Source organism: Protomyctophum parallelum (genome assembly GCF_964188405.1).
Source record: "Protomyctophum parallelum genome assembly, chromosome: 7".
NCBI lineage: Eukaryota > Metazoa > Chordata > Actinopteri > Myctophiformes > Myctophidae > Protomyctophum > Protomyctophum parallelum.
In genome coordinates, this window is record NC_139705.1 from 54,101,649 (window position 1) to 54,124,143 (window position 22,495).

Sequence of the window (22,495 nt, forward strand, 5' to 3'; positions counted from 1 at the left end):
TTAATGTTATGTTAATGTTATGTAAATGTTAGTGGACTACCTTTATGTTAATGTTATGTTAATGTTATGTTAATGTTATGTTAATGTTATGTTAATGTTATGTTAATGTTATGTTAATGTTATGTTAATGTTAATGGTATGTTAATGGTATGTTAATGTTATGTTAATGTTATGTTAATGTTATGTTAATGTTATGTTAATGTTATGTTAATGTTATGTTAATAGTATGTTAATGTTATGTTAATGTTATGTTAATGTTATGTTAATGTTATGTTAATGTTAATGGTATGTTAATGTTATGTTAATGTTATGTTAATGTTATGTTAATGTTATGTTAATAGTATGTTAATGTTATGTTAATGTTATGTTAATGTTATGTTAATGTTAATGGTATGTTAATGTTATGTTAATGTTAGTGGACTACCTTTTTACACTGAGGAAAACTGAATGAAAACTAAACCATGATGACTCAAACTATGACTAAATGTATTGACAAATCCGTCAACAAACAAAAAACTAGACTATAATGTCAGGGAGAGACTGTAGTGGAGAAGAGATCCAGTAGAACTAGAAGACAAATCATTTTAGGTTTGGTTGCATGCATGCTGAAAATAGCAGATCTACAAGCATTGTGAGCTTGTAGATCGGCTATTTTTTAAGTGTAAAATCAGCCATTATGACGGCATCAAGGCCAGCCAAAATAAATGTAGTCGACTAAAATCTTACGATGTTTAGTCGACTAAAGTAGAGTATAAAGCTAAACTAACACATTCCAGGTGAATAAAATGTGATTAAAACTAAATTAAAAACTATTCAAAAGACAAATGACTAAAACTAAATCTGAATTTGCTGTCAAAAACAACACTAGTGAGAGTGAAGGTTTTAATTCAGGTCAATTTTTTTTTTTTTACACATTCACATATTCATGTGTATGAAAAGCAGGGTGAGGAAATTGGAAACGAATCCTCAATTTCATTTTTTTTTCATTTTTTTATTACGGTAAACCAGGACAAAGTAATCCCTGCTATGAGGACCAGGACAAAGTAATCCCTGCTATGAGGACCAGGACAAAGTAATCCCTGCTATGAGGACCAGGACAAGTAATCCCTGCTATGAGGACCAGGACAAAGTAATCCCTGCTATGAGGACCAGGACAAAGTAATCCCTGCTATGAGGACCAGGACAAAGTAATCCCTGCTATGAGGACCAGGACAAAGTAATCCTGCTATGAGGACCAGGACAAAGTAATCCCTGCTATGAGGACCAGGACAAAGTAATCCCTGCTATGAGGACCAGGACAAAGTAATCCCTGCTATGAGGACCAGTACAAAGTAATCCCTGCTATGAGGACCAGGACAAAGTAATCCCTGCTATGAGGACCAGGACAAAGTAATCCCTGCTATGAGGACCAGGACAAAGTAATCCCTGCTATGAGGACCAGGACAAAGTAATCCCTGCTATGAGGACCAGGACAAAGTAATCCCTGCTATGAGGACCAGGACAAAGTAATCCCTGCTATGAGGACCAGGACAAAGTAATCCCTGCTATGAGGACCAGGACAAAGTCATCCCTGCTATGAGGACCAGGACAAAGTAATCCCTGCTATGAGGACCAGGACACCCTCAACTAACCCGGGAACAGATAAACACTTTGTGTGTGCTATGCAGTCCCTAAAATAGCATGAACACGCTACACACGCGCGTGCGAGTGTGTGCACCATGCGGTCTCTAAGATATTATGTCCATGCTATGTGTGTGTGTACCATGCGGTCCCTAAGATATTATGTCCATGCTATGTGTGTGTGCACCATGCGGTCCCTAAGATATTATGTCCATGCTATGTGTGTGTGTACCATGTGGTCTCTAAGATATTATGTCCATGCTATGTGTGTGTGTACCATGTGGTCTCTAAGATATTATGTCCATGCTATGTGTGTGTGCACCATGCGGTCCCTAAGATATTATGTCCATGATATGTGTGTGTGTACCATGTGGTCTCTAAGATATTATGTCCATGCTATGTGTGTGTGTACCATGTGGTCTCTAAGATATTATGTCCATGCTATGTGTGTGTGTACCATGTGGTCCCTAAGATATTATGTCCATGCTATGTGTGTGTGCACCATGTGGTCCCTAAGATATTATGTCCATGCTATGTGTGTGTGTACCATGTGGTCCCTAAGATATTATGTCCATGCTATGTGTGTGTGCACCATGTGGTCCCTAAGATATTATGTCCATGCTATGTGTGTGTGTACCATGCGGTCTCTAAGATATTATGTCCATGCTGTGTGTGTGTGTGCACCATGTGGTCCCTAAGATATTATGTCCATGCTATGTGTGTGTGTACCATGCGGTCTCTAAGATATTATGTCCATGCTATGTGTGTGTGTGTGTGTACCATGTGGTCTCTAAGATATTATGTCCATGCTATGTGTGTGTGCACCATGCGGTCTCTAAGATATTATGTCCATGCTATGTGTGTGTGTACCATGTGGTCCCTAAGATATTATGTCCATGCTATGTGTGTGTGCACCATGTGGTCCCTAAGATATTATGTCCATGCTATGTGTGTGTGTACCATGTGGTCCCTAAGATATTATGTCCATGCTATGTGTGTGTGCACCATGTGGTCCCTAAGATATTATGTCCATGCTATGTGTGTGTGTACCATGTGGTCCCTAAGATATTATGTCCATGCTATGTGTGTGTGCACCATGTGGTCCCTAAGATATTATGTCCATGCTATGTGTGTGTGTACCATGCGGTCTCTAAGATATTATGTCCATGCTGTGTGTGTGTGTGCACCATGTGGTCCCTAAGATATTATGTCCATGCTATGTGTGTGTGTACCATGCGGTCTCTAAGATATTATGTCCATGCTATGTGTGTGTGTACCATGTGGTCCCTAAGATATTATGTCCATGCTATGTGTGTGTGCACCATGTGGTCCCTAAGATATTATGTCCATGCTATGTGTGTGTGTACCATGCGGTCTCTAAGATATTATGTCCATGCTGTGTGTGTGTGTGCACCATGTGGTCCCTAAGATATTATGTCCATGCTATGTGTGTGTGTACCATGCGGTCTCTAAGATATTATGTCCATGCTATGTGTGTGTGTGTGTGTACCATGTGGTCTCTAAGATATTATGTCCATGCTATGTGTGTGTGTACCATGTGGTCTCTAAGATATTATGTCCATGCTATGTGTGTGTGTACCATGTGGTCTCTAAGATATTATGTCCATGCTATGTGTGTGTGCACCATGTGGTCCCTAAGATATTATGTCCATGCTATGTGTGTGTGTACCATGCGGTCTCTAAGATATTATGTCCATGCTATGTGTGTGTGCACCATGTGGTCCCTAAGATATTATGTCCATGCTATGTGTGTGTGTACCATGTGGTCTCTAAGATATTATGTCCATGCTGTGTGTGTGTGTGTACCATGTGGTCCCTAAGATATTATGTCCATGCTATGTGTGTGTGTACCATGTGGTCTCTAAGATATTATGTCCATGCTATATGTGTGTGTGTACCATGTGGTCTCTAAGATATTATGTCCATGCTATGTGTGTGCACCATGTGGTCTCTAAGATATTATGTCCATGCTATGTGTGTGTGTACCATGTGGTCTCTAAGATATTATGTCCATGCTATGTGTGTGTGTACCATGTGGTCCCTAAGATATTATGTCCATGCTATGTGTGTGTGTACCATGTGGTCCTTAAGATATTATGTCCATGCTATGTGTGTGTGTGTGTGTGTGTGTGTGCACCATGTGGTCTCTAAGATATTATGTCCATGCTATGTGTGTGTGTACCATGCAGTCTCTAAGATATTATGTATTATGACATTTTCAACATAGAGTTGGTAACAAAATGGAACCTTATAGATCTTTAACTCTTGAGAGCGTAAAATGAAACCAAATTATTGTTATTATTTGGATAATAACGTTTGCCTGTTATCTCTCCTAATGGTACCACAACAATACAGCATGGAAAAACGATGACAAAACATTTGTATGTTTTGGGTCCGAGGGGTGAATGACATGGTGGTCCGTGGTTCAAATGGGTCAGAGGGGTGAATGACATGGTGGTCTGTGGTTCAAATGGGTCAGAGGGGTGAATGACATGGTGGTCTGTGGTTCAAATGGGTCCAAGGGGTGAATGACATGGTGGTCTGTGGTTCAAATGGGTCAGAGGGGTGAATGACATGGTGGTCTGTGGTTCAAATGGGTCAGAGGGGTGAATGACATGGTGGTCTGTGGTTCAAATGGGTCAGAGGGGTGAATAACATGGTGGTCCGTGGTTGCCCTAGGATATTTGTGCTGCCCCCCCCCCCCCCCCCCCCCCCCCCCCGACGAGAGCTAGCGGAGACCGTATAGACCGTATAGGTCGAAAAAACATTTCGGTTGAATAAAGTTTTCCTCCTTTCTTCGTAAACTCAAGTGTTCCCGGATCTCCGCTTTGTGCTAAAGATTCTACTGGTCACTGTTCTGTCTGCAGCGTAGATTCTACTGGTCACTGTTCTGTCTGCAGCGTAGATTCTACTGGTCACTGTTCTGTCTGCAGCGTAGATTCTACTGGTCACTGTTCTGTCTGCATCGTAGATTCTACTGGTCACTGTTCTGTCTGCAGCATAGATTCTACTGGTCACTGTTCTGTCTGCAGCGTAGATTCTACTGGTTACTGTTCTGTCTGCAGTGTAGATTCTACTGGTCACTGTTCTGTCTGCAGCGTAGATTCTACTGGTCACTGTTCTGTCTGCAGCGTTGATTCTACTGGTCACTGTTCTGTCTGCAGCGTAGATTCTACTGGTTACTGTTCTGTCTGCAGCATAGATTCTACTGGTTACTGTTCTGTCTGCAGCGTAGATTCTACTGGTCACTGTTCTGTCTGCAGCGTAGATTCTACTGGTCACTGTTCTGTCTGCAGCGTAGATTCTACTGGTCACTGTTCTGTCTGCAGCGTAGATTCTACTGGTCACTGTTCTGTCTGCAGCGTTGATTCTACTGGTCACTGTTCTGTCTGCAGCGTAGATTCTACTGGTCACTGTTCTGTCTGCAGCGTAGATTCTACTGGTCACTGTTCTGTCTGCAGCGTAGATTCTACTGGTTACTGTTCTGTCTGCAGCGTTGATTCTACTGGTCACTGTTCTGTCTGCAGCGTAGATTCTACTGGTCACTGTTCTGTCTGCAGCGTAGATTCTACTGGTCACTGTTCTGTCTGCATCGTAGATTCTACTGGTCACTGTTCTGTCTGCAGCGTTGATTCTACTGGTCACTGTTCTGTCTGCAGCGTAGATTCTACTGGTCACTGTTCTGTCTGCAGCATAGATTCTACTGGTCACTGTTCTGTCTGCATCGTAGATTCTACTGGTCACTGTTCTGTCTGCAGCGTTGATTCTACTGGTCACTGTTCTGTCTGCAGCGTAGATTCTACTGGTTACTGTTCTGTCTGCAGCGTAGATTCTACTGGTCACTGTTCTGTCTGCAGCGTAGATTCTACTGGTCACTGTTCTGTCTGCAGCGTTGATTCTACTGGTCACTGTTCTGTCTGCAGCGTAGATTCTACTGGTCACTGTTCTGTCTGCAGCGTAGATTCTACTGGTCACTGTTCTGTCTGCAGCGTAGATTCTACTGGTTACTGTTCTGTCTGCAGCGTTGATTCTACTGGTCACTGTTCTGTCTGCAGCGTTGATTCTACTGGTCACTGTTCTGTCTGCAGCGTTGATTCTACTGGTCACTGTTCTGTCTGCAGCGTTGATTCTACTGGTCACTGTTCTGTCTGCAGTGTAGATTCTACTGGTCACTGTTCTGTCTGCAGCGTAGATTCTACTGGTCACTGTTCTGTCTGCAGCGTTGATTCTACTGGTCACTGTTCTGTCTGCAGTGTAGATTCTACTGGTCACTGTTCTGTCTGCAGCGTAGATTCTACTGGTCACTGTTCTGTCTGCAGCGTTGATTCTACTGGTCACTGTTCTGTCTGCAGCGTTGATTCTACTGGTCACTGTTCTGTCTGCAGCGTTGATTCTACTGGTCACTGTTCTGTCTGCAGCGTAGATTCTACTGGTCACTGTTCTGTCTGCAGCGTTGATTCTACTGGTCACTGTTCTGTCTGCAGCGTTGATTCTACTGGTCACTGTTCTGTCTGCAGCGTAGATTCTACTGGTTACTGTTCTGTCTGCAGCGTAGATTCTACTGGTCACTGTTCTGTCTGCAGCGTTGATTCTACTGGTCACTGTTCTGTCTGCAGCGTAGATTCTACTGGTTACTGTTCTGTCTGCAGCGTAGATTCTACTGGTTACTGTTCTGTCTGCAGCGTAGATTCTACTGGTTACTGTTCTGTCTGCAGCGTAGATTCTACTGGTTACTGTTCTGTCTGCAGCGTTGATTCTACTGGTTACTGTTCTGTCTGCAGCGTTGATTCTACTGGTTACTGTTCTGTCTGCAGCGTAGATTCTACTGGTTACTGTTCTGTCTGCAGCGTAGATTCTACTGGTTACTGTTCTGTCTGCAGCGTAGATTCTACTGGTCACTGTTCTGTCTGCAGCGTAGATTCTACTGGTTACTGTTCTGTCTGCAGCGTAGATTCTACTGGTCACTGTTCTGTCTGCAGCGTTGATTCTACTGGTTACTGTTCTGTCTGCAGCGTTGATTCTACTGGTTACTGTTCTGTCTGCAGCGTAGATTCTACTGGTCACTGTTCTGTCTGCAGCGTAGATTCTACTGGTCACTGTTCTGTCTGCAGCGTTGATTCTACTGGTCACTGTTCTGTCTGCAGCGTAGATTCTACTGGTCACTGTTCTGTCTGCAGCGTAGATTCTACTGGTCACTGTTCTGTCTGCAGCGTAGATTCTACTGGTCACTGTTCTGTCTGCAGCGTAGATTCTACTGGTCACTGTTCTGTCTGCAGCGTAGATTCTACTGGTCACTGTTCTGTCTGCAGCGTTGATTCTACTGGTCACTGTTCTGTCTGCAGCGTTGATTCTACTGGTCACTGTTCTGTCTGCAGCGTAGATTCTACTGGTCACTGTTCTGTCTGCAGTGTAGATTCTACTGGTCACTGTTCTGTCTGCAGCGTAGATTCTACTGGTCACTGTTCTGTCTGCAGTGTAGATTCTACTGGTCACTGTTCTGTCTGCAGCGTTGATTCTACTGGTCACTGTTCTGTCTGCAGCGTAGATTCTACTGGTCACTGTTCTGTCTGCAGCGTTGATTCTACTGGTTACTGTTCTGTCTGCAGCGTAGATTCTACTGGTCACTGTTCTGTCTGCAGCGTAGATTCTACTGGTTACTGTTCTGTCTGCAGCGTAGATTCTACTGGTCACTGTTCTGTCTGCAGCGTAGATTCTACTGGTCACTGTTCTGTCTGCAGCGTTGAGCGTCCTACCTCGGCATGTCTGGAATGAACTCCCCAACCATCTCAGAGTTGCTCCCTCTCTCCACTCTTTCAAAACCTCACTCAAAACCCACCTCTTCAGGATAGCTTTCCCCAGCTGAGGTCTCGTTTATCCTTTTATCTTTTTAACCCTGTATCTGTTATATTTTACTTATTAAAGTCTGTTCCTAGTGTTCCCTTGTAAAGCACTTTGGGTATTTAGAAAAGCGCTATATAAATTAGAGCTATTATTATTATCATTATTATTATGTCCTTTGACTGATTTCAGCGTCCTTACCTCGGCATGTCTTTGACTGATTTGCCAAACTGAGGGTCCGAGGCGGTGGTGTGGCTGCCGTCTTTGAGCTGGTGGGCCTCAGACACCCTCATGGCCACATACTTCTGTGAGCCTGTATGTTAACGGAGGCACAAGACAACGAGAAAATGAGTACATAGATTCTTTAGGGCCTTTCTGTGTGGAGTTCACATGTTCTCCCCGTGTCCCCTAGGGTAGATACCCTCACAAAAAAACATGCAGTAATCCTGGTCACTAAACTGCCTCCCCCTGGCCAGCCGGGGCGCCTGATGGAGGGGAAAGGAACTGGTTGGAATAACGTGTTCCTTCCACGCGCTACGTCCAACCAGGGAAACTCCCCCCCTGTCAGGTGTAAAGGAGCAACTTGGACACTCAGGCATGAAGGAAGCATGAGTTCAAGTCCGTTGCTCTCCCCTTGTCCCCCATATATGGGGACTAGGTTGGTCTCCCCTTGTCCCCCATATATGGGGACTAGGTTGGTCTCCCCTTGTCCCCCATATATGGGGACTAGGTTGGTGGAGGGTGTGTAGAGCCCAGGATCACATTAGATGATTGACACAGGGGAGGAAAATGGGTTACAAAATCGTGGGATATGACACAAAAAAAAATCTTTTTTATTTCTGTGTCATGCACCCAAGGCGCCCAGCCCACATAGACTTATGGGACACACCATACAAATCGTTGCTTCAATATTGCATTGTGTAAGAAACAGGTTTCTTTTACACAAACAAAACATTCTGCCTTTTTTCCCACGCTTTGCATAGAAAGTCTGCTAAAGCAAAAATACCTTTCCTAATAACAAATTCCAGTTTTTCGTAGTCCTCTAACCAGAAAAGGTTAGCACAGATGGTTGTCATTTTACAAAATAATACATGTCTTAATTCTTCTTCATATAAAGGGCAGTAAAACAAAAAATAATTTCATTTTCAATTTCTTTCAAATCACACACTAGACACACTCTGTCCTCCTCAGGAGTACCAATGAATCTAGTATGAATGTAGTACATTTACAATGAGTACATTCTTGATGCAATCATAAAAGTACACAGTAAAATCCACAGTGTGCCAAACATGCATCCAATTCCAATCCAAAGTGTACAAATTGTAAATGGTGTACAGATGTATGCGTGTGCATTACGTTCACCCGTTCATACATGATTGTATGAGGAAAATTAATTACATTTTAGGTTCCATTATTGTATGATTATTTGAGGGTTCCATTAATCCATAAATTTGAGGCAATGCAACGACAAAAAACCCGAACAATTGTGGGAAGATGATGGTCAGAAGTTTTAGTGGTTATTTAATCATGAGGTAGTTAAGATAATAATAATAATAATAATATTAATAAAACTTTATTTGTATAGCACCTTTCGTGACATGAAATGCAGCTCAAAGTGCTTTACAGAACAATGGAGAAAGAAAAGAAAAGAAAAGCAAGGCATAAACCTTAAAAAACAAGCAGTAATGCAATACAGTGAGGACATGAATAACAAAAAATAAAAGATCAATTAAAAGCAAGGGTGTAGATTAAAGTGGGTCTTGAGCTGAGCTTTAAAAATGTCTACAGAGGCTGCCTGTCGAAGGTACAGTGGGAGCTTGTTCCATGCCGACGGCCCGTAGAAGCAAAAAATCTGCTTCCCCGTATTTTTTAGTTGCCATTTTTTTAGGCAAAGCGAGCAGGCCAGCAGTGGAAGACCTTAGGGGGCGGTTTGGGACATATTTAGGCAGGCAGTCATGTAGGTAGATGGCAGGGTTTGTTTCTACAGCCTGGAGTAGAAGACAAGTAGGTCCATGTGTCTCCTAGCCTGGCGTGGACAGACTCATAGCTGCCTATCATGAGTCTATAACTACGTGTCTCCTGTTACAGGCCCAACTATTTATGCTATGTTGTATTATTAGCCTATGTAATCTGCCGCGTAAGAATCGTGGGTGTATTATAGTCAGTTTGGTCTTCACATGATCATTGTTTGCTAACTGTCATGTCGGTGTATTGTCATTGTTTATGTAAACTGTAAAAAGTGTCCTGCAAGTCCATAATGGGCTGGGCTTCTTCGGAAGCATGACCCATTCTGGGTCATGACCCATTCTGACCTGAGATCAGATTCATACGAGGTTTCCACTGGACACACACACACACTGGTCTGATTAACCCATTCTGACCTGAGATCAGATTCTAAAAATGTCAGTCGTTCTTTGATTTATTTTAAAAATAGCAGACCTACAAGCTCGTAGCGCGCCACTCGGTGGCGCGCTACGAGCTTGTAGATCTGCTATTTTTCAATAGCTACAGCACGACATGATGCTGACACCAAAAATGGGTTCCCGCCCAGAATGGGTTCAATTAAATCCATCAATCCATCATCACACAGCGACAGCGGCGGTAAACCATGCAAGGCACCGACCAGCACATCGGGAGCAACCAGGGGTTCAGAGTCTTTGCTCAAGGGTCTCTTGGACACTGACTCTGGGGGAGGAGCCCACATACACACTGACTCTGGGGGAGGAGCCCACATACACACTGACTCTGGGGGAGGAGCCCACATACACACTGACTCTGGGGGAGGAGCCCACATACACACTGACTCTGGGGGAGGAGCCCACATACACACTGACTCTGGGGGAGGAGCCCACATACAGGGGGAGGGGCCCACATACAGGGGGAGGGGCCCACATACAGGGATCGAACCGGGAACCTCGCGATTCCCAAACGGCCGCTCTCTACCCCTGAACCACAGTGTAACAGACAAGCCAAACAAGACCATGACATAATAACCATCGCAGGCCCGGCGCCATGAGGGTGCCAGAGGGTGCCCAGCACCCTCCGTTCCAAATTCTGCACCCTCACTTTTATGTACATACAGCATAGTTTTACTATATGAAAATTTGATGTGCACCCTCACCATTTTCAAATGCCCCCTCAGTCATTTCATCCTGGAGCCGAGCCTGAACCATCGCTGCAATATTATCGCATAATGTTCCTAACAAATCACTACATGACTACATGAACTGATCTGTCCCATTTAGTGTATACTGTAGGTCAGGGATTCTCAACACCTAGACTGTATTGCCTTAATAAACATGGTCATGAATACTTTCTGCTTCCAGTCACTAGTTTAAAGTCTCATTTCTAATGTCATAATATTCTTTTTGGAAAATTATGGTCCCATTTATTAAAAGAATGACCATAAAGTCGCGTATGTTCTGAGGGGCATGGCTACCGTTACAGTCTATGGACGGGATCCCCCACCCACTCGAGTCAAAATAAAAACCAACGGAGAAGAAGAAGGGGGGAAGTCCCGCCTCGTTGTCTGGGCCAGCCAATGGGCCAGCTGGGCCCAAACGGATCTAGAAAGATGGCGACTTACAATTCAAGGACTGACAGGCTTCATCTTACGTCCATATCAGACCCGGAGAACGCTTTGTCCATATTTTTTACAGTCTATGTGTCAAACCAATGTAATACCTGGTAGTTGTAGTCCACTAGGTCAAACCAATGTAATACCTGGTAGTTGTAGTCCACTAGGTCAAACCAATGTAATACCTGGTAGTTGTAGTCCACTAGGTCAAACCAATGTAATACCTGGTAGTTGTAGTCCAATATGTAATACCTGGTAGTTGTAGTCCAATAGGTAATACCTGGTAGTTGTAGTCCAATATGTAATACCTGGTAGTTGTAGTCCAATAGGTAATACCTGGTAGTTGTAGTCCAATATGTAATACCTGGTAGTTGTAGTCCAATATGTAATACCTGGTAGTTGTCGCGGGTAGCCCAGGATGGGGAAAGCGATGATCAACGACGCCGCCCCTCCCGCCAGGAAGCCGATCCACCACGCCCCCACCCACAGGGGATTCTCCGGCGTTATCTCCGTCCTGTGGACACATTAACACATTTAGACGATACAGGACGATACAGGACGATACAGGACGATACAGGACGATACAGGACGATATCGGACGATATAGGACGATACAGGACGATACAGGACGATACAGGACGATACAGGACGATACAGGACGATACAGGACGATACAGGACGACACAGGACGATATAGGACGATACAGGACGATACAGGACGATACAGGACGATACAGGACGATACAGGACGATACAGGACGATACAGGACGATACAGGACGATACAGGACGATACAGGACGATACAGGACGATATATGACGATACGGGACGATACGGGACGATACGGGACGATACGGGACGATACGGGACGATACGGGACGATACGGGACGATACGGGACGATACATGACGATACATGACGATACGGGACGATACGGGACGATACGGGACGATACGGGACGATACGGGACGATACGGGACGATACGGGACGATACGGGACGATACGGGACGATACGGGACGATACGGGACGATACGGGACGATACGGGACGATACGGGACGATACGGGACGATACGGGACGATACGGGACGATACGGGACGATACGGGACGATACGGGACGATACGGGACGATACAGGACGATACAGGACGATACAGGACGATACAGGACGATACAGGACGATACAGGACGATACAGGACGATACAGGACGATACAGGACGATACAGGACGATACAGGACGATACAGGACGATACAGGACGATACGGGACGATACGGGACGATACGGGACGATACGGGACGATACGGGACGATACGGGACGATACGGGACGATACATGACGATACGGGACGATACGGGACGATACGGGACGATACGGGACGATACGGGACGATACGGGACGATACGGGACGATACGGGACGATACGGGACGATACAGGACGATACAGGACGATACAGGACGATACAGGACGATACAGGACGATACAGGACGATACAGGACGATACAGGACGATACAGGACGATACAGGACGATACAGGACGATACAGGACGATACAGGACGATACAGGACGATATAGGACGATACAGGACGATACAGGACGATACAGGACGATACAGGACGATATAGGACGATACAGGACGATATAGGACGATACAGGACGATACAGGACGATACAGGACGATACAGGACGATACAGGACGATACAGGACGATACAGGACGATACAGGACGATATAGGACGATATAGGACGATACAGGACGATACAGGACGATACAGGACGATACAGGACGATACAGGACGATACAGGACGATACAGGACGATACAGGACGATACAGGACGATACAGGACGATACATGACGATACAGGACGATATATGACGATACAGGACGATACAGGACGATACAGGACGATATAGGACGATATAGGACGATACAGGACGATACAGGACGATACATGACGATACAGGACGATACAGGACGATACAGGACGATACAGGACGATATAGGACGATATAGGACGATATAGGACGATACAGGACGATACAGGACGATACAGGACGATACAGGACGATACAGGACGATACAGGACGATACAGGACGATATAGGACGATATAGGACGATACAGGACGATACAGGACGATACAGGACGATACATGACGATACAGGACGATACAGGACGATACAGGACGATACAGGACGATACAGGACGATATAGGACGATACAGGACGATACAGGACGATACAGGACGATACAGGACGATACAGGACGATACAGGACGATACAGGACGATACAGGACGATACAGGACGATACAGGACGATACAGGACGATACATGACGATACAGGACGATACAGGACGATACAGGACGATACGGGACGATACGGGACGATACGGGACGATATAGGACGATATAGGACGATACAGGACGATACAGGACGATACAGGACGATATATGACGATTCTACAAAGGCCTTCTAAATCATGACAAGTTTGTATGTCAGTCGTTCTCAAAACATTTCCATGTCAAGGACACCTGGAAACCCCCCACCTGGAAACCCCCCACCTGGAAACCCCCCACCTGGAAACCCCCCACCTGGAAACCCCCCACCTGGAAACCCCCCACCTGGAAACCCCCCACCTGGAAACCCCCCACCTGGAAACCCCCCCACCTGGAAACCCCCCACCTGGAAACCCCCCATCTGGAAACCCCCCACCTGGAAACCCCCCACCTGGAAACCCCCCATCTGGAAACCCCCCACCTGGAAACCCCCCACCTGGAAACCCCCCCACCTGGAAACCCCCCACCTGGAAACCCCCCACCTGGAAACCCCCCAGAAGCAACGCTTTGAGGTCAAAACGTTGACAGAATATGCAGGTGTATTCAAAGATTTGCACCACATTTTCGGGAATTTTCAAAAAATAGCAGATCTATACAAGAAGACTTACTTGACGCCGACCTCCGTGTAGATGGTGAGGAAGTATCCTCCCAGCAGGTAACCCGCCGCCGGGCCCACAATGGCCGCCGTGTAGAAGACCCCTGGGGAGGGAGAGAGAGAGAGAGTCAGAGACATGTGGAAGACCCCTGGGGAGGGAGAGAGAGTCAGAGACATGTAGAAGACCCCTGGGGAGAGAGAATGACACAGAGTCAGTGAGCTTGTAGATCACACACACTGTGAGCTTGTAGATCACACACACTGTGAGCTTGTAGATCACACACACTGTGAGCTTGTAGATCACACACACTGTGCCTTCTATAATGAGCACTTTTACTTTTAGTACTTTAAGTACATTTTGATGCCGATACTTTTGCACTTTTACTTGAGTACATTTTGATGTGTGGGAGTGGGGTTATGGGCATGTGTGTGTGTGTGTGTGTGTGTGTGTGTGTGTGTGTGTGTGTGTGTGTGTGTGTGTGTGTGTGTGTGGGGGGGGGGGGGGGGGGGGTAGGGTTAGCTCATTCTTTGATCATTAGACTAACGATATGGCGTTTTGAGGGTCAGGCCCAACTCAAGGTCCATGCAGTACAACTTTAAGACATATTTATTATGCTCAGAGTGAGAGCAGACCCAGCTGGTTCTGCCCGGTTCACGGAAGTCATCTCTCTCTTCTCTATGGAGAATAACACAGGGCTCATCTTTAAAATCGTCTCATATAAGCGTTGTGGTCCAAAAAATAAACAAGCTGTCTCAGCGTTATTGTCGGGGAGGTGTCTCTGTGTCGTTATTGTCGGGGAGGTGTCTCTGTGTCGTTATTGTCGGGGAGGTGTCTCTGTGTCGTTATTGTCGGGGAGGTGTCTCTGTGTCGTTATTGTCGGGGAGGTGTCTCTGTGCCGTTATTGTCGGGGAGGTGTCTCTGTGTCGTTATTGTCGGGGAGGTGTCTCTGTGTCGTTATTGTCGGGGAGGTGTCTCTGTGTCGTTATTGTCGGGGAGGTGTCTCTGTGTCGTTATTGTCGGGGAGGTGTCTCTGTGTCGTTATTGTCGGGGAGGTGTCTCTGTGTCGTTATTGTCGGGGAGGTGTCTCTGTGTCGTTATTTTCGGGGAGGTGTCTCTGTATCGTTATTGTCGGGGAGGTGTCTCTGTATCGTTATTGTCGGGGAGGTGTCTCTGTGTCGTTATTGTCGGGGAGGTGTCTCTGTGTCGTTATTTTCGGGGAGGTGTCTCTGTATCGTTATTGTCGGGGAGGTGTCTCTGTGTCGTTATTGTCGGGGAGGTGTCTCTGTGTCGTTATTGTCAGGGAGGTGTCTCTGTGTCGTTATTGTCGGGGAGGTGTCTCTGTGTCGTTATTGTCGGGGAGGTGTCTCTGTGTCGTTATTGTCGGGGAGGTGTCTCTGTGTCGTTATTGTCGGGGAGGTGTCTCTGTGTCGTTATTGTCGGGGAGGTGTCTCTGTATCGTTATTGTCAGGGAGGTGTCTCTGTGTCGTTATTGTCGGGGAGGTGTCTCTGTGTCGTTATTGTCGGGGAGGTGTCTCTGTGTCGTTATTGTCGGGGAGGTGTCTCTGTGTCGTTATTGTCGGGGAGGTGTCTCTGTGTCGTTATTGTCGGGGAGGTGTCTCTGTGTCGTTATTGTCGGGGAGGTGTCTCTGTGTCGTTATTGTCGGGGAGGTGTCTCTGTGTCGTTATTGTCGGGAGGTGTCTCTGTGTCGTTATTGTCGGGGAGGTGTCTGTGTCGTTATTGTCGGGGAGGTGTCTCTGTGTCGTTATTGTCAGGGAGGTGTCTCTGTGTCGTTATTGTCGGGGAGGTGTCTCTGTGTCGTTATTGTCGGGGAGGTGTCTCTGTGTCGTTATTGTCAGGGAGGTGTCTCTGTGTCGTTATTGTCGGGGAGGTGTCTCTGTGTCGTTATTGTCGGGGAGGTGTCTGTGTCGTTATTGTCGGGGAGGTGTCTCTGTGTCGTTATTGTCAGGGAGGTGTCTCTGTGTCGTTATTGTCGGGGAGGTGTCTCTGTGTCGTTATTGTCAGGGAGGTGTCTCTGTGTCGTTATTGTCGGGGAGGTGTCTCTGTGTCGTTATTGTCAGGGAGGTGTCTCTGTGTCGTTATTGTCAGGGAGGTGTCTCTGTGTCGTTATTGTCGGGGAGGTGTCTCTGTGTCGTTATTGTCGGGGAGGTGTCTCTGTATCGTTATTGTCGGGGAGGTGTCTCTGTGTCGTTATTGTCGGGGAGGTGTCTCTGTGTCGTTATTGTCGGGGAGGTGTCTCTGTGTCGTTATTGTCGGGGAGGTGTCTCTGTATCGTTATTGTCAGGGAGGTGTCTCTGTGTCGTTATTGTCGGGGAGGTGTCTGTGTCGTTATTGTCGGGGAGGTGTCTCTGTGTCGTTATTGTCAGGGAGGTGTCTCTGTGTCGTTATTGTCAGGGAGGTGTCTCTGTGTCGTTATTGTCGGGGAGGTGTCTGTGTCGTTATTGTCGGGGAGGTGTCTCTGTGTCGTTATTGTCGGGGAGGTGTCTCTGTGTCGTTATTGTCGGGGAGGTGTCTGTGTCGTTATTGTCGGGGAGGTGTCTCTGTGTCGTTATTGTCGGGGAGGTGTCTCTGTGTCGTTATTGTCGGGGAGGTGTCTCTGTATCGTTATTGTCAGGGAGGTGTCTCTGTGTCGTTATTGTCGGGGAGGTGTCTCTGTGTCGTTATTGTCGGGGAGGTGTCTCTGTGTCGTTATTGTCGGGGAGGTGTCTCTGTGTCGTTATTGTCGGGGAGGTGTCTCTGTGTCGTTATTGTCAGGGAGGTGTCTCTGTGTCGTTATTGTCGGGGAGGTGTCTCTGTGTCGTTATTGTCGGGGAGGTGTCTGTGTCGTTATTGTCGGGGAGGTGTCTCTGTGTCGTTATTGTCAGGGAGGTGTCTCTGTGTCGTTATTGTCGGGGAGGTGTCTCTGTGTCGTTATTGTCGGGGAGGTGTCTCTGTGTCGTTATTGTCGGGGAGGTGTCTCTCTGTATCGTTTGCGACAGTCAGTCACTCATATATGATACAGTCTGCTTCTAGCGAAAATGTAACTAATTCAGAAGCAGTAACAATAGCGTCAGTTGATTGTTCATATCCATATTTATGATGTATGTATTGTCCTTCTAAGGGCCGATTCATACTCCTATTTTACCGCTGTAGCGCCGAAATGATTTCAGCTCGTCAGAAATGTTCAGTAGCACCGAAGAGCCGACTTTAGGACGGTACCCCCCCCCCCCCCCTATTATTCACCACAACATGTATTCACCATGAATGACTGATTTACAGTATGTGGTATTATTCACCACAACATGCATTCACCATAAATGCACACACACACACACACACATCCATGCGGTGGTGAGACATACAGTACCAAACCATATTGGTGCACACGTAGATTGATGCATCTACTGTACTGTAAGTCTGCGTTGTGAGTGTGAAGTATAGTTTTTTCTAAACCTGTTTTTATGCTGCATGATGTGCTGTATGAGCCACATTGTTATTAATGTGTGGTTATTATTGACACCCTGTCATGAGACTTAATACACACACCAGGATAATGGCACACGCACGCACACGCACACGCACACGCACACGCACACACACACACACACACACACACACACACACACACACACACACACACACACACACACACACACACACACTTTACAGTGCAGTGCTAAGTACGAACGTCTTCAAGGTTAACTCGACACAGATGTGAGTCATTAGGCTCGTTAGCTGCTGTGCAGTATCAGGTCTAATTAGGAGCCGTTTCGGAAGAGAAAATAAGGAGCTAACGAGGTTAAGAGCCTTAGATATAGACGGTTACGCAAAAAACTAGACTAAAATGTTAGGAAGGGACTATAGTGGACAAAAGATCAAGTATAAGTAATTTTACACTTGGTTGCATGCTGAAAATAGCCGATCTACAAGCTCACAATGCGTCGCAGCGCGACGCGTTGTGAGCTTGTAGATCGGCTATTTTCAGAAAGTGTAAAAACAGTCCTTACGACGGCATCAGTGCCCACCAAAATACATTTTAAATCTCATGACATTTAGTCGACTAAAACAAGACTAACACTAACACATTCCAGGTGACTAAAATGTGACTGAAACTAAAATGAAAACTATTCCAAAGGACTAAATTGTGACTAAAAACGATAAAATCTAAATAATGTGCTGCCAAAAAACAACAACAACAGCAGCGCTGTGGACTCACCGATGTAGACGGGGGCGTGGCTGGCCTTGACGTTCTCGTCCAGGTAGGTGACGCCCAGCGTGTAGAGGGGCGTGGCTCCGAAGCCGTGCAGGAACTGCCCGAGCATGAAGACGAAGCGGTAGCTGGACATGCCCCCGCCGCCGCCGCCCCCACCCCCCTCCTTGTCCCGGCACGGAGCGGTGCGATTGGACGAGCACATGCCCGTGTGCTCGGGCGTGACCACCTGTTGCAGCGTGGTGGTCGAGGTTTGGGCAGCAAAAGAAACAAAAAAAGAAAAAAAAACAACAGGAGTTATCCTATTTGATCATTACACTGAGGGTCAGGCCCAACTCAAGGTCCATGCAGTACAACTTTAACCCATTCTGACCTGAGATCAGATTTAAAAAAATGTCTGTTTGAAAATGACAGTTTTCTGAAAAAGCTGATGTTTCTATGTCGGTCGTTCTTCGATTTATTTCAAAAATAGCAGACCTACAAGCTCGTAGCGCGCCACTCGGTGGCGCGCTATGAGCTTGTAGATCTGCTGTTTTTCAATAGCTAAAGCATGACATAATTCTAACACCAAAAGGGGTTCCCGCCCCAAAGTGGTTTAAGACATATTTATTATGCTCAGAGTGAGAGAAAAAAAAGTGTTTTAGTCATTGTCTCTTGAATAGCTTTCATGTAGTTTTAAATTTTTCTCTTTTTTTTGTATCCCATGATTTTTGTAAGCAATTTTTCACCCCTGTGTCAATTATCTAGGTGTCAAATGTGTCTTCAGTGTTTTGGGTGATTAACTGAAATGGATTATTATTTAGAGATTTATTTTGAGTCATGCTTAGTACAAGTAAAAAAAAACACTTTTGTAAAACTTTTGATAATAAAATACTTTGAAACATAGTTTTCTTTTGTCCAGCTCATGAATGTAGCCTGTGATTAGTGTGATTAGTGAGTAACAGGTATAAGAAGAAAACAAAAACAATCTTAACCCATATGGTGCATGAATGCCCCACCACTATTGTGTTGGGTGGGTCCATCGTAGATCTATGATGAACCCACCCGACACAATAGTGGTGGTCCCCAGGCTGCTCCTAGTCAGAATGGTGGTCCCTGGGTCAAAACCAGATGATCTAATGTGATCCTGGGCTCTACACAAGACCCACTTCTACAACATTGCCTTTAAGTGATCTTTTATTTTTTGTTATTCATGTCCTCACTGTATTGCATTACTGCTTGTTTTTTAATGTCGTTGCCTTGCTTTTCTTTTATGCTTTGCTTTTATTTTATTCTCCATTGTTCTGTAAAGCACTTTGAGCTGCATTTGATGTCATGAAAGGTGCTATACAAATAAAGTTGTATTATTATTATTATTACACACCCTCCGCCAACCTGGGGAGAGCAACAGACTTGAACTCATGCTTCCTTCATGCCTGAGTGTCCAAGTTGCTCCTTTACACCTGACAGGGGGGAGTTTCCCTGGTTGGACGTAGCGTGTGGAAGGAACACGTTATTCCAACCAGTTCCTTTCCCCTCCATCAGGCGCCCCGGCTGGCCAGGGGGAGGCAGTATAGAGACCAGTTCCTTTCCCCTCCATCAGGCGCCCCGGCTGGCCAGGGGGAGGCAGTATAGAGACCAGTTCCTTTCCCCTCCATCAGGCGCCCCGGCTGGCCAGGGGGAGGCAGTATAGAGACCAGTTCCTTTCCCCTCCATCAGGCGCCCCGGCTGGCCAGGGGGAGGCAGTATAGAGACCAGTTCCTTTCCCCTCCATCAGGCGCCCCGGCTGGCCAGGGGGAGGCAGTGTAGAGACCAGGATTACTTCATGTAGTTTTTAAGTCACCGGGAATGTTTAAGCGTTAAGTCTAGTTTTAAGTAACGGAGTAATGGAGTTGATTTAGTCGACTAAATTTGTATTTTGGCAGGCCCTGATGCCGTCATCATGGCTGATTTTATACACTTGCTGAAAATAGCCGATCTACAAGCTTGTAGATCGGCTATTTTCAGCATGCAACCAAGCGTGAAATACTAGTTGTCCACTAGTCCCTTCCTAACATTTCAGTCTTGTTTGTATTTGTTGACGAAATTCTCAACATATTCAGTCTTAGTTTTAGTCATCATTTTCATTTAGTTTCCATTACATTTTTCGTTAAAAAGAAAATCGTCATGGTCGACGCAAAATCAACCCTGGAAGTGTTGGAGCACCAATTTACAATTTACAATTTAGGCATTTAGCAGACGCTCTTAATCCAGAGCGACTTACATTAAGCAAGAACAAAAAAGCATGGGAATACATCACATAAAAGCATTTATCATGAAACATGCGTAAGCTAAGAACGTAACAGTGGAATATCTATATTATGAGACTATACATATAAACTATATATATATATATATATATACTATACTATGCTATACATATGTACTATGGCGTGCTATGACTACATACAATGCAATTATAGTGCTGTCTACATAACATGCTATAAGTCTGTATCAAATGCTATCTAAGTCTACGGAAATGCTATCTAAGGGGGTTGTTATAACTATTTTGGTTATTATAGTTATTCATATTTCATTTCATTTCATGATGTTTATAAAGATGTTTATTTCATAGTATTATTATTTACAGTTTAAAAAGAACCAGTTGGGAGTTAAAAATAATTGAATTCAGTTAGAATAACTGTTTCTGTTAGTATTAATTTACTATACGTTTGCTGGAACTGCATTTCCCATAATGCCTTACACTGCGCCGGATATCCGGGCTAGGAGCCGCTTTTTGTTCTGGTTTGTTGTTACATGTGAGTCAGATACGAGCTTAGCTAACGCAGACTAGCCGAGACCGAGAGAAACCTCTTAAGCAAGTGATACTACGATTCATTCATCATTTTGTGCCTTTTTCTTGTGATGCTTTTTTTCTTACATAAATTGGAAACGTGAAACTTCATCCACAACATCCTGTCAATTTCTTTTCGATCTAATAACTATATTAGGGGTAAGTGCTACGGGCACCGCCCTGGTATGGAGGGGTGGTGAAGTGGGGCAGAGGGTGGTGAACAGACCTGGTAGGGTGGGGTGGTGAAGTGGGGCAGAGGGTGGTGAAGTGGGGCAGAGGGTGGTGAAGTGGGGCAGAGGGTGGTGAAGTGGGGCAGAGGGTGGTGAAGTGGGGCAGAGGGTGGTGAAGTGGGGCAGAGGGTGGTGAAGTGGGGCAGAGGGGGGTGAACAGACCTGGTAGGGCGGGGTGGTGAAGTGGGGCAGGGCGAACACCAGCGAGCCCAGCGCCATCAGCAGCACGCCCCAGCCCAGCCAGCGGGGCTTGTGCCCCGTGCCGCCCACGTAGCTGACGAAGGCCAGGCAGACGCAGGCGGCGATGTCGTAGGAGGAGGCGATGAGGCCCGCCTGGTAGGAGCGCAGGTCGAAGCGCCGCTCGATGGACGTCACCACCGTGTTGATGAAGCCGTTGACGATCATGCCCTGCAGGAAGGAGGCCACGCACAGGAAGAACAGCACCCAGCGCGGCGTGTTGAACGCCTGGGCGGCGCGCGGGGTCAGCGCGCCCCAGCCGCACAGCAGCCGCTCCCCCCCGCCCGGCCCCCCCGCCTCAGAGGGGGAGGAGATCAGGTTCAAGTCCATGGGCGAGCCGACGACGTCGTCGAGGTACGGCTGACGCCCCACCGTGGTCGAGGCCCTGGTGAACACCACGGCGAGTCGCGGCCCGACGTCGTTGTTGTTGTTGTGGTGGTCGGGCGTGGCGGCGGGACTTCCGGAGTCCACCGGGCTGGGGGGGTTGTCGTCCCCCTGGCCCCCCCCATCATCGGGACCCCCATGGCCCCCCAGGGGGGGGCACGAGTCCTGGAGGTCCAGCAGCTCCTGCATGGAGCTGAAGGAGGCATCGGCGTTCAGGAGCACCGGCATGGTCTGGGTCCCCCCAAAACCAACCACCACCGAGGGGGGAGGAGGAGGGTCCCACCACCGAGGGGGGAGGAGGAGGGTCCCACCACCGAGGTGGGGCGGGTCGAGGAGGGGGGAGGGTCCCGTGACACCAGCAGCGAAGACCAGAGTGGGACAGAAGAGCTCTGCTGTGTTTCAGGGGCAGAGCCTAGAGGGAACAAGCCTCTATAGTCCGTCGGTCGGTGGGGCTAAATGTTTGGAACTGGATGAATCCTGTTGGATGTTCTGGGGGTCGTAGAGGGACCTGTAATCCTGTTGGATGTTCTGGGGTCTTAGAGGGACCTGTAATCCTGTTGGATGTTCTGGGGGTCTTAGAGGGACCTGTAATCCTGTTGGATGTTCTGGGGGTTTTAGAGGGACCTGTAAT

At 46.6% G+C, this 22,495-nt stretch overlaps 1 protein-coding gene and 1 long non-coding RNA gene across 2 annotated transcripts in view; both read right to left on the reverse strand.

The window, feature by feature from the left end:
• The window catches only part of LOC310862367, a 705,243-nt gene that overhangs the window by 580,569 nt on the left and 102,179 nt on the right, over positions 1-22,495 (reverse strand). The window lies entirely within an intron of this gene.
• Positions 7,677-22,092, reverse strand: slco4a1 (solute carrier organic anion transporter family, member 4A1; the record flags this gene model as incomplete). Its single annotated transcript, XM_083768712.1, has 5 exons — positions 7,677-7,792; positions 11,449-11,570; positions 14,006-14,096; positions 18,208-18,430; positions 21,406-22,092. 5 exons carry the CDS (start codon positions 22,090-22,092, stop codon positions 7,677-7,679), a joined length of 1,239 nt encoding a protein of 412 aa, XP_083624838.1.